The sequence below is a fragment of the Motacilla alba genome, chromosome 1A (genome assembly GCF_015832195.1).
Source record: "Motacilla alba alba isolate MOTALB_02 chromosome 1A, Motacilla_alba_V1.0_pri, whole genome shotgun sequence".
Classification (NCBI taxonomy): Eukaryota; Metazoa; Chordata; class Aves; order Passeriformes; family Motacillidae; genus Motacilla; species Motacilla alba.
In genome coordinates, this window is record NC_052031.1 from 19724258 (window position 1) to 19737331 (window position 13074).

General features: G+C 37.2%; 1 protein-coding gene across 2 annotated transcripts in view; it reads right to left on the minus strand.

Annotated features, from left to right (window-relative positions):
* Window positions 1–976: 976 nt before the first annotated feature.
* Window positions 977–13074, minus strand: part of MAPK12 (mitogen-activated protein kinase 12) — a 33428-nt gene continuing 21330 nt past the window's right edge. Inside the window, exons 6-12 of one of the 2 annotated variants that reach the window (XM_038154884.1) lie at window positions 11511–11558; window positions 8469–8583; window positions 7779–7850; window positions 7109–7188; window positions 6159–6237; window positions 4400–4573; window positions 977–3607 (exon numbers count right to left, since the gene is read on the minus strand). In XM_038154884.1, coding sequence (XP_038010812.1) covers window positions 3537–3607; window positions 4400–4573; window positions 6159–6237; window positions 7109–7188; window positions 7779–7850; window positions 8469–8583; window positions 11511–11558 — 639 coding nt within the window. In that variant the 3' untranslated portion in view covers window positions 977–3536. The remainder of the gene's footprint in view (window positions 3608–4399; window positions 4574–6158; window positions 6238–7108; window positions 7189–7778; window positions 7851–8468; window positions 8584–11510; window positions 11559–13074) is intronic. The other variant, XM_038154885.1, reaches the window with a different exon arrangement.

Here is a 13074-nt window from a genome sequence, read left to right on the forward strand (position 1 = left end):
ACTTCTTCTGGCATTGTTTGGCTCATACAACCAGTTGCCACCAGTGTATGCAGGAGATGGAGAATTAATCAGCAGAGACAGCAGGTGTTTTGAGCCCCTATTCTTTTCTGTGGTCCCTGCAGGGACTGCCAAAATACATGGCTATTTTATACCAAGATCCAGTGAATGATAGCATCTAACAGATGCTTCATTCTTTGAGAACTTGAGCTGTAACAGACCAGAAGCATCTGGTATTCACTTCTGAACAGCAGATCAGAAGGTAGGAAACTCAAAGAATCCCACCCAGCTCATATGCCCAGTAATTCCCAATTGAGAACAAAGTGCATCTTCTGAGCACATTTTGCGAGACACGTTAGCATGCACCTCAGTGATATCCGATTTTAAAAAAAGAAAATAATCAAGAAAGAAAGTTGTGGACATCTGGCCCACATAACACATTATCAAAAATCAACATTTGGCGAGTCTTCAATGCAATAAATCTAATACTTAAAGGGACAATCTTGCTCTAAAATAGTCAGGGAGCATGTGAGCCCTATATATTCTATTGGAACTTTGTTAACTCAAACTTCCCAGTCCAACTCAAAGATATATATGCTTGAGGACCATCAGTCTGACTTTGGCTTTTAAAATCAGGCTGAGAAATGCAACTGCATTTAAGAACCAAAATCCTGTCCTTCAGAACAAAGCAGAGATGTCTGGTAAAATCCAAGAAGCCATTAAGAAATAATTTGGTGGCAGTAGTACAGTCAGATCAACTCTGTGGCTATTCTGGATTCAGAAAATGGGAGAAAGAGTAGTATCTGTGGTCTGACTAGCTTCTAAAAGAAACTGTATCAGCAGCTATTACTGCATGAAATGTACCTACAATACTAGTTTCATACAGATCCCTTTACCAAAAATAATATTTTCAGTACTGATTATACGTCTGGGAATACATATGAGGAAAATAAGACCATTATTGTGTAAAAAACAAACTTAGAACCTTTATTTGTCATAACACATTTCATGTACATGCAGAATGTATTTACATTTCTCTTTTAAGGCAAACAGAAACTGGGTTCTTATACCTGAGTTGCTGAGCACCAGTAGGAATAGCAAACAAAAACTTAGGAACTGTTGTCTCTCCTTTTGGAGTAGCAGCTGCTTCTGCTGCAAAGTATTTCTGCTTTCACCTCACAGTTCTTTTAATGATCTCAATTGCCACTTGGAGCCATTTCTGCAGAATTCAATCTCTTCAGAGAAACTTCTTAACCAACTTGGGGCTGCCTTTGACAACATTTGGTGATGGCACAGCAGTACTTCTGTTTTTGCTGACATATGCACCAAGGTCTTCAGTTACTTTAAGAGTTCTGTACTTCCCCACTACCAAGAAAAGCTAACACTATCTTTTTATGTCTTTCTCATGTGTGCTGGCTGCTTCTCCAGTGCTAAGTTAAAATTAAGAGAGGGAAAAGTGCACCTTAGCCAGTGGAGGATTTTAGGGCTTGACTTTGTGGAAATGCCCGCTGAAGCGTTAGCCTTTAGGAAGAAAATGCAAAGCAGTTTTTCAATTAAAAAATGCTCCCTCCTAGTCTGACTAACATTTGAGCCATATGCATTATCTCCAGACTTTAGGCAATTGCTAGAATTTAGGATGTTGAAATCCATTTAAAATATAGAGGCAGCATTTTCAAGTAAGTGTTTGACATTTTCATTTCCCATTGACTCAGTCTCTCAACACCACGAATTCCATGAGGCACTTTTCTCCCCCAACTTTTGAGAAGACCAAAGAACATGATCCTAAGAGAAAACATCTATTCTATAAAAGATAAAGTTTCTATTTAACACAGAAGTGCAGACCAAGCAGAAAGCCCACAGTGCAAAATGGGGTATTACTCCTAAGTATGCCTTCCTCTGTGAGGAACGTGTGGTTTGGAAAAATATTTTGATTCAATATACATTCTCTGCTTTTTTTTCATGAATTTCTGAAACTGTAGTTTTTAATGACTTGTCATATACATGAATTTAAGGTTTCTGTTACTATTTAGTCTCTCTAGATGCCCACTTCAGCTAATCAACTCTCATGACAAACAAGTTTTAAACAGATGCTAATATTTACAGGTGTTCAATTCAAACATTCATTGAAAGAAACAGAGTAACTGTGCCTTTATTAGACTTATGGTTTATACTGGATATTAAAGCAAAAAAAAAATCCAAGTAATTTCTTTTTTTTTCCAGTTACTACCTGCTAGGATCAAATGTCTTCTTTCACATTAATTTCACTCGGTAGTGTGTTACAGTAGTGTGTTAACACACCACAGTGTATTACATTGGGAATAGCCCACATCCAAACAGTCAACTGTGAAGATACTACCTTTAAGAAAGACAAGCAATTTCACACAGAAATTCTTCACAAAGGTTTGCCAGTTCTTTTTCCCACCTCTCAGAGACCCTTACGAACAAAGCTCTAGGAAAATACAGTAAGAGGACAGTAAGAGGAACTCAGGAAGCATCTAACCAGTCTATCTCATCAGGAAGCTGACTCCTTAAGCCAAGGTACCTCTCCACAAAAGGTCTGAATGTTTTTCCAAGGAAGATGAGTTCAAATCAGTAAAAAAGGGGAGTAATTATTATTCTTCACCTGGTAACTGCTTTGTACACTGTGAAAAAAAACCAGCTTGCTGCAGGTATTCCCAATGAAGAGGAAGTCTATCATTTTGGTCCTCACTTCATTTCCTACAAAGTGACCCAAATGCAGCTTTATTTTTAAAATCAGCACTGCTGATTGTCTGAGGTAATTTCAATACTAAGATGTTGGAGAGCTTACAAAATTTTAGAAAATCTGAAAAATTTTTCCCTGTAAATCCTTGATCCCTAGTCTACTATACAAAGAAAATGCACTGTATTTAGGGAAAAATATTATACAGTGATTATATATCCAGTGACTGTTCACCTAGCAAGTTTATGAAATCTTGTCCTGCTATGCTGGTTACTTTGAAAAATATCTAGGACATCAACACTTCTGAGGTTCTCTTCCACTCACACAGGAGAGGGGATGCAGGCACTCACTCACTCTGCTGCCCACTGCAGTCCCTGAGGTAACAGGAGATGATTAGCCTTCCCAGGCATCTCAGCAAAGTGAAATATTCCAGAGCAAGTCACATGAATACTTCTTGCATTCAAGACGGTTCAGTGGCCTTGGAGAGCAGTCACAGCACATCAGACATACTGTGCTCTCAGCTTGCCTGGGGGGGTAACTTGTACTCTTCAGATCTCTGTGTTGAAGAATTAATCCTGCTCTTTTGAGGATGGCACCAGGTTATTGCAGTCTGAGTCCTTTTGTGCTGAAGGAAGAAGTCTGTAGGCAGAAATAAGTTTCTGGATATTTTTGAAATGCTACGCCCAAAGGCACTTCCACATGCAGAGTGAAGGACATTGTTACAGTGCAGATGAAACACATTACATAGAGCTTATTTAAAAGAAGTTTTATACACCTGAAATGTCACAAACATTTACAACTTTTCTGCCTTCCTCAGAGTTCTGAAAATACTAAGCCATTACACTGCTGTCTCCTTTGAGTCCAATGTCTGTGGTGGCTTGAAGTTCAGTATCTCTTTATAGGTAATGCCTGCAAAACAACAGAATAGACATAGCATTGCTGTGGTCTAATCAGAAAAGCAGCTGCACAAACATGAATGAGCAAGGTGCAACCCCAGCATGGCTGGGCTCTGATCTAGCTCAGGAAGAGAGAGACCTCTTCAGGCAAAAAGAGAGGAAGAGTACAAAAAGGAAGGGAATCAAGGATGACTTTTTCACCATTTCAGATTTGAAAAAGTAGCCCAATACTGAAATGGTACAGGTGCTTTCAAAGGGATGCGAGCACTAACTTTTGAGTATAGTGGGCAGTATCTTCAGCAAGAGCTCCTGAGCACATTAGATTTAAATAAGTTAGGGCCTCACTTAAAAGCCAAACTACAAACATCTGACCTTAGATGAAAACAAGATTAGACTTAAATCTCTGCTGACACAGATATGTTTTTTCTCCCTCAGAGACTCTAAGTTTAAGGCCAGCAACCACTGCAGTCCTGTAGAGGCAACAAACAATCTCTTCACCTGCTCTATCCACTGAAAGGCAAGTAACAGAAATGGTTTCTTTTCTATGTTGCAGAAGATGGGAGGACAGAAACATTAGGGAAAGGTAGGACAGCCTCTGCTAGGAAGCAGAGAAGAAACCTTAAAAGATCCTTCCACAAGAACTTGGTAAGAAGAACACTGGCTTATCAGTAGTGTTTCTCTTAATGCTGCCTATTTACTGTGTTAAATCAAAAGCAGAGGGGTTAATTTGTAAGGGGGAATGGTTTTATTTCTGCATGGCCTTTCAATCTGGTTATTTTTGAAAACATCACAAAATTAAACTCACGCTTCCACTCATCTAGTGGAAGATCCATGTTATCAAATGTGTCGTCGTATTTCTCAGCTTCAATTTCTTCCTCAGGATCGTGAATTGGTTCAAAGTAAGGATGCACCAAAGCCTCAGCTGCCGTGACTCGCTTCTCTGCATCCAGCACCAGCATCTTCTCCAAAAGGTTTACAGCTATTGCACAGAAAACCAACAGTGTATTCACATCACACACCTGATTCCACCTGTACACAGTAATACTGCCCTGGAGGTATTTCAAATAAATTCATGGAGTAACAGAACAGAACCATTGCATGTCCATTTATAGCCAGTGGGGCCTCTTTGCATGACTGTTGTGAGCAAGCTGGGATGTGCACAAAGCCCGATGCAATGCAGAGGTGCTCCCTTGCTTCTGTATGCAATACAGAAAACATCTCAACTAACGACTTCTCAGCTTCTGGCTCCAGGACCACTGTGCCTGGGGCTTCCCCAGGTGTCTTTAACCGCTGCCACTGATTGTGGCTCTAAGGTACATCACCCCCTGACAGCAGCTGAACAAACAGGTGAACAGCGAATGAGAACTGCGCTCTGCGTCACCAAATCCAGACCAAGTACACCCTGAAGTTCACTAAGACAGGTCAGCTGTCCATACTTAGAATCTCTGAGCTAACTTTATCTGCTATGTGGTTTTGACCTCAGCCAAAACAACCCATTAAAGTTCTGCAAGTTGCCCTTCTGTACATTCTGGATTCAGTCCATTGCTAGACTGTCAAAGTGGGCTGGTGTAAACAGGTGTGATGAATGATTCATTTATTTTCTGTTTTTCTATCCTGAAAGGATGTTCTTGGATTTGGAGCAGCTGAAAGGAAGTAGAGCCAGTGTGGGAAGTGATGCTTCACCCAAAGAAGTGTGGGACAGGATGCTTCAACTTGTGCTTGCCATGTTGCATACTCTCTTTAAACTCCTATTCTAGACCTGATGCAGCCAGATGGCCACAGAAATGATAAAAGACATCCTACGGGCTAAACGGAAACGCATAGCTTGCTGTAGCTACCCATCAGCTAACCAGGCAGTAAGGGTAACAGCTGTTTATTAATCAGATTTATTCGTACTGTATCTGAATCTAAAATTTTAACTTAAATTGAGAAAATTCAATCATCCTAATTAATATTCTAATAAAACTGGCTTGTTGGTGTTTAGATTACTGGGGAATTGATAATGCTTAAGTAGAGTCATTTCAGAGCTCTGCCTGCCTCAGGTCATGTCACAGTCATGCACAGTTGGTAGGCTCTTCTGGCTGTTAAGATCTATGGAATCCAAGCCATTGTTTCTCAGGAATGCACAGATGTTTCTCAGAATGTATTAATTCCATTACTAAAATGTCAGCTTTCCATTTTCTTGTATTTCAACTGCAGATCAGATTGGGCTTTCAGAATTGTAGTTCAAATACAGTACAGAGAAAATTTTATTACATATACTTAATACGCTAGGGCTCTTGAGAAAACTGCTCAAGTAAAACCAATAAGCAGGTACTAGATTGAAACCCAAAACACAAAATACTATTTTTTTTTTTTTGATGCTTCTAAGAAACAACTAATTCCTGGCAGGGTTTAAATTTCAGTTTCTACAATCAAAATTATGAATTATGGAAAGCAGGAGACAGAATAGCCAAGAACCACCACATCCCCTGTCACATGACTGAATTATAATTCATTATAATGCAGCTGCCTCCAATGCAAACACAAGAACAAGCTGCACACATCCCCACAAACAGCCTTACCCAAAGGATTCGCATACTTCAAGATGGATGAAAAATCCTTCTTCTGGACTTTTGGGAGACTTTTGATATAATTTTTTGCCTAAAAGAAACATGGATATTAAATTAGATCTTTGCCACCTTTGTAATGAGACAACATTAACTATATGCTTAATACCTTTCTCAACAATATTTTGACAGCACATTGTACAAATGCATTTTTTTCTGATGATATTCACCTTCTTCTTGAATGGAATATTTTTTAAATTAAACTTTAAAACTTAGAAATTATAAAAACTTTAAGAAAGAAACTTAGAAATTATTAAACTTTAAGACTTAGAAATTATAATGCAAAGCTTTAATTATTAGTGCTCCACATTTAATATAGTGCTCCACATTTAATATACTTATTCAAATAAATATGTATGAATTATTTGAAAGAATGTTATAGTGAGTTTACAGCAATGTCCGTAAGTGAACCTTATACAGTAATTACTTTACATTTAAACTGAACAGTTACACTAATGAATAAATTTAGGTTCTTTATAGGAAGGGCCTCAGGATTCTAGAAGCACATAGACATAAGGACAGGAAAGAGACATTTGCAAAAAACTGTGTTTTCTGGACATCTTTGTGCTTTTAGTACCTTTACAGTAAAAGTTACCTTTACAGTAAAAGTTTATATGGCACACACTGGAATCCTGAAATATTTAAATAAAGTTCTGATAATTTTCTGTCATTCCACCCCCCATCTCCAGTAGCTATTGTGGGTGCACAAATCATGTCAAGGCAGAGAAGGACCATCAGGGGCCATATCTGTAGTCAGTATGTATTACCATACCTCAGTCAGTATGTATTACCTCAGTCAGTATGTATTACCTCACCTCAGTCAGTATGTATTACCTCTTGTCCAAGAACTGAGCTTAAAGGAAAATTAAAACACATAAAACCAACTGACAAATCAGAATACTCACATCTTGACTGTGCAATTTTTGAACAAAATCTTGAGTTGGTGTACCTGTTATTTTCATTATTTCTGTGAGTTGGTCCAGATCTGAATAGCAGAAATAAGGAACAAATTCTTTCACTATCAGGAAACTAAGCATCCTGCAAAAGTAATGCATTTCTTTGCTGTTGGAGAATAATGTAAAAATCCTAATTCAATGACTGAACAGAAGATTTATAAAAGATGAAAGTTCTCCATTTCTCTTAGAAAAGGCAAAGAAATATCCTATAATTTGGGAACACATAATTGAATCATCTGCAAAATTTTCTAATATCGTCAGGCTTGTTCTTTATTGTTTGGACAAAAATCAGTCCAAAAATATTAAGAGTATCTAAACAATCCACACATATATTGCATACACTAGGAAAAAAAAAGGCTTTTCTATTATCACAGAACCTTCTACTTGATGATTTGGGATGTGATTAAAAGATCACCTCTACTGAAAAAAATCAGTAATACAAGTTTTAATTGGCAGGTGTGCAAAAGTGGTACAGATATAACTATTTAATGAGAAAGCTGCAAGCCATTTTACTATTAATTCCAATTTATACTCATCTGTTTTTGAACAGACTTACTGTATGACATAACAACCTCTCATAATTTTCTTACACTGGTATCATAAACTCACTGAAGGATACGATCATTTCCCTTGAACAGAGGTCTCCCTGTTATCATCTCAGCCATTATACAGCCCACAGACCAGATGTCAACTGAAAAAAAGACCAAGAGGCACATTAACCTGTCTGTTTAAACGTGCATAAAGTTTAATTTAAAACATATTTTAAATAAGTATAAAAATTACCTTTACAGCCTGTTATAAAATAAATGTGTGCCTTGCCAAGTATGATGAACAGCACAGGTAAAACTACCAGACTTTCTAACGAGCAAACTGGAGATAATCTCATAATTTGCAGAATGAATTTCTCAGTAACAGGCATACAAAGTAAATTTTCAGTAATTTCAAAAACTTCCATAGTGTTATTTGAATTCCCTCCATTTGCCATTTCTCCCTGCCTGTTCAAATTAAAATCAGCACACCTTTATAGGAACACGAGAAGAGAGAACAGATTGTCATGTCTGTATAATTTAAATAATTTTTTCTAATAACTTTGGCACTTTCTGTTACTCTCTGAAAACATATATAAAAAATCCCCCAAACTCACCACCACATGATTACCTGCAATTTATCTACAAGGAAATGTTGCATAATTATATTGTCATTTCCACCTACAATTTCTTGTTCCTTTCAGAAACAAAGCCCTGTGTATGTGTCACCTGATCCAGTGAATGCTCTAGCTGTGTTAAGATACTTCTGAAGAGACACTGACCTGTCTGAGTATAATGCATCCAGTTAAGAATGACCTCTGGGGCTCTGTACCACCTTGTAACCACGTAGCCAGTCATCTCACTGTCTGTGTGCCTTGCCAATCCAAAATCCAGGATCTGTAGTGGAAGCACAAAGCACATTCAGATCAGACAGCCTGCTATCTAGTTCATACAGTTCTTTACAACTGTAGAAAAAAAAACTGGAGCAATCTGCAGAGATTAATTTATTTTTGTATCTTTTTCTCATTGAAGTGTCTTGTTCTCATTTTAAAAATCAAGACAGAGATAGCACAGAGATTTGAATAACTTTTTTCAAGTTACATACTTCTATGGCACCATCAAAAGCTGTAAGACCAGTAAAGAAAATAATAAATTATTCACTTATTAATTAAAAAGATAATGGACACATTTAATGCAAAATATTCCCTGACCACAGAATCACGATTGTATCAAGTTGCAGCTAAAAGAACAGCACCCATTTTACACAGTGTTCATTGCTCTCATATCCTAGGTGGCACAATTATTCAAGAGTGTGTGCCAACAATATTCTGAAGAAAGAAGGTATTGTTATTTCTAGTTTATGAATAACTGATACAAAGGAAGACTTCCTCTAGGTCACACTGAAAACTGGCAACAAGAGTAGGGAATTACCATCACTTAGTCCCATCAAGTCTTCTCCAACCTCCAGCATCAACTACAAAAAAACCTTTTGTAAGAAATGCAAGATCTGTGCAATTTTTTTAAAGTTCCATGCACAATTCAGCTTATTTCTAAGATTCTCAGATATTTCTCTCTAGATTAGCAATGTGTACAGCAGCAAGATTAAAAATTCATGTTAGGGCCTTTTGTCAACTTCTATAAAATCTGCCTTAAGAAGGCCCACATCAAAAGATGCAGAAAATAGCAAGACAATTCCATTCCTGGAACAACAATCGGTTTGTATTTATTGGAAAGTTCATGCTTCTAACAAGAACTGGGAGGATTGGGTAAGTCAAGTTCTACTCAAGATAAATCATGGTGACACACAGGTAACTAAACATGAAGCTTTGCATGAGCAGCCACAGTTTGCCATGAGAATCACACTGCACATATTTATTGACAGGACAGGGGTTTTAATAGGGACACCTGAGCATTCCCATACCAAGAGTCAGGTTTTTGTAATGCTCTCTGCAATTAAGCATTCCAAAACATTTCGGGAGTTTCATCATTCTCTGGCACTAACAGAAAAAGGAAAATTGTATTTTCATTCACAACTCAATACTACAGAATGTTAAGGCTTTTCTTTATTGCCATACTGGAAATATAATTTCCATGTTTTCCTCATAACTGCTGGTTACCAATCCATTTAAAAACAGGAACAGAATGCAAAGGGGGACATTTTTTATTCATACCAATTAAATGCACTTGATTGTGGCTGATTCTTTGGGTACTGAAGATTCCCTAGGTGCAAAATTTTTGTATATATAATTTTTGTATAAACCTTTATATATGGCTTTTATTGTGCATATTCAGCACACATTACATTTTCCCAGTACAACAGCAGGGAGGGTGGAAGTCAAAAAAAAATGTAACAGGTCAAATCCAGATGTGGTACAGTCTATTCTGTCACAGTCTTTTAGGCATTTTATCTACCAAGGCCTGTGACATGTAGAGTTGGAAACAGCTAAAATATAATTTGGTTTTGTAGATTTGTAGAAGTAGAAAATGACAGCAAGAATTGTTGTGTATTATGCTTTAACTTCATGATTTTTTTTAATTTACATTTCATTAAGCTCAGGAACAACTGTATCCTATTTGTACTTACTATAACATGTTACCATTTCAACAACTATCTTCATATAAAACTTTTATTCTCACAGTCCAATCTTCAACTTTTCAGCAGGAACTTGCACAGCAATTTTCAGAGCACATCTGAAAATCCTTTTTATAATTGTGAATTACAAAAAAAATGACCCAATTTCCCTCAGCTCCTTAAGGATAGGTCTGCTTTGACTCAGCAAACTTAATTTTCGTAAATTGCTTCAGTAACTAACAAAAATAACTTGTAACTTTGAGACTAGAGAAAGGGCAGTGATTTCCCCTCATACACCCTTCACTGTCACTTTTCTGATACCGATGTAGGAGTTGAGAGCATCAGATGAGGGAAAACAAGCATCAGAAAGCTCACTGTGAAAAACCTGATAGCTAATTAATTACCCATTCAAGGAATTGCTCCAACTTGCTTACAGGCTCATCATCACTGAAGCTGATGTTAGGGAAGCTGCTGAGGGCACAGACACGGGGGAAAATGGCTGCAGTATTCCTGGCAACATGATCCTGTGCCTGTATAAACTGACTTTGAGAGTGTGCAGAAAAAGATCTGTGAAATAAGTAGATATAGATCAGGAGACACCTGACCTGCATCTCCAAATATAATTTACAGCTGGGGGTGTGGAGGAAGACATCCATATACAACTGTTTTTTCTAGACTCTCTTCTTTTCCCAGCACCCTGCGATCCACTCATCATTTGTCCACCTCCAAGCCAGGAAAAGTCAATGGCTTTATGTTTGAGAGGAAAACACTCAAAGTACAAGAGGACCCTGGAACATTCAGGTCAGTTTCCAAAGACCAAAATTTGTATTACAATGGCTACGTGCAAGTATATAGTTTGCACATTGCATACTAAAAACCACTTTTTGCATCACTTTATTCAATTAAGGGTGTCCTTCACAACCTTTGATCATCCGTATCTCCCAGCTTGTAGAGTTAGACATTTTCTATTTATTTAAAGTTGAAATTCTCACATAACTGAATCACTCCCATCAACTCTTAAGTCTCTTTTAGGGACAATACCTTGGCCATAAGATCTGATGTGTCCATACACACCAGGACACAAAAGTCCCCATTCAAATTCCCTGTTGTTATGTGAGGATGTACAGGCCAACTGTGATGCAGAAGCACAAAGCCTGGCCCAACACTGAAACCAGCATGCCCACAGCTGCTGCACCTGTTGTCTTCTGTCTTCTAACACATCTGACTGGTTTCTCAAATAAACATACCTTACCTTCAATTCACAGTCTTCATTTACTGCCAAGTTTCCAGGCTTTAGATCCTGCAACCAGATTTTAAATTAATGTTTTGGATTTTTTTATTTTGGAACAAGACAATAAAGTACTCTTTTTTGCTGTCTTTCCTTCTTTCTTTCTGGTTTTATAGTTTTTATGTAACTATTTTGAACAGCAACAGGTAAAATGATGTCATAACACAAATAATACAAACAAGGATGCAAACTTGCACGTTTGGCTTTTTTCCAGTATACATCCCCTCTAAGAAAAATCTTTTTTTTTTTCTGCTATAAGTCAGGAAAATACTTGCCAGTGAAGGAATTCACTAATTTTTCAGTGAGAGGGGTTTGGACATAAATTTGTTGCATTTAATACTAACACCACAAGGTTAACAATTCACATATATAATTCTGAACTGTACATGTTGCATATCAAAATATGCATTCTAAAGGCTCCTTACCCTGACAGACTTAGAAGGAGTACTGAAATAATCAAACAAGATTTTACATAAAAACTTACGCTCTCTTCTGTGGAAAAATCGATTTCCTAAGAAAGTCAACACAACTGCAACATGAAAGAAGTATTCCCTTAAGTCTCTTAAGTCACCTCAGAGCCTTCTAATGATCTTCCACAGCTGTAAAGTTTAGCAAAGGGAAGACTACTGGCAAGGACTAAGATGGTATTGCAATATCAGTGACTAAGACACACATAATTAGATTTACATTTTCCTTCAGCTTTTTCAAACTTTTGTTTGATACACTTTAGCAGATCTTTAGAAGTATCTTCTCCCTGAACTTTTTAACAGGGATCCACCTGTTTTATACAAAGATCTTTTAAGATCAGAGGGGCCTTGGAGAGAAACAATTTGGTGCAAAAAATCATAATGAAACCAAGAAGCTCAAGGGTCATCAAGAGAGGCCTTAGAAGAAAACTAAGCAATGGTAAGACCATGGTCAGCAGACCATGATCCTAGCCGTTGCAAAAATAAGAATATAAATATCTTACATTATTTTGTCAGTTGTGTAGTTTCCATGTCCAGCTTAAAGCTACTATACAATGTGCACTTTCTATGATGCTCCTGAGACTTTATTAAAAATGGACAATTTCTACTGTTCTAATGCAGTTTTGGGGGAAGATTTGCTGCTTGGTACAACAAAGGCACCATTCAGAACTCCTTCTTCACAGTGCAGAAGTGATTTTAAGTAGACTTTATACAGAGAAGGGATTAAAAAAGAAACAAATGCTTAATTTCTCTCAGAAAAAAATGTGAGGTTCTTAAGTTTCTATAATTTTGGACAATTTTTTCAGTTTCTACTTTTCCCCTAAAACTCTGAACACTAATAAAATATTTAAAGAAAACATAAACATTGTTTTTAAAAGTTTAATCTTCATTACAAAACTAAAACAAAAAAATTCCAACTCTTATCTATCTCAATTTAGACACTATTTGCTCTTCTGCAGACTTACAACTCAACTTCAAGAAGGAATCTAAGAACCCCAAATCTAAGCTGCATTCAGTGCAACTTGAGTGCCCAGCTTACACTGACATAGCCATGCCACCTT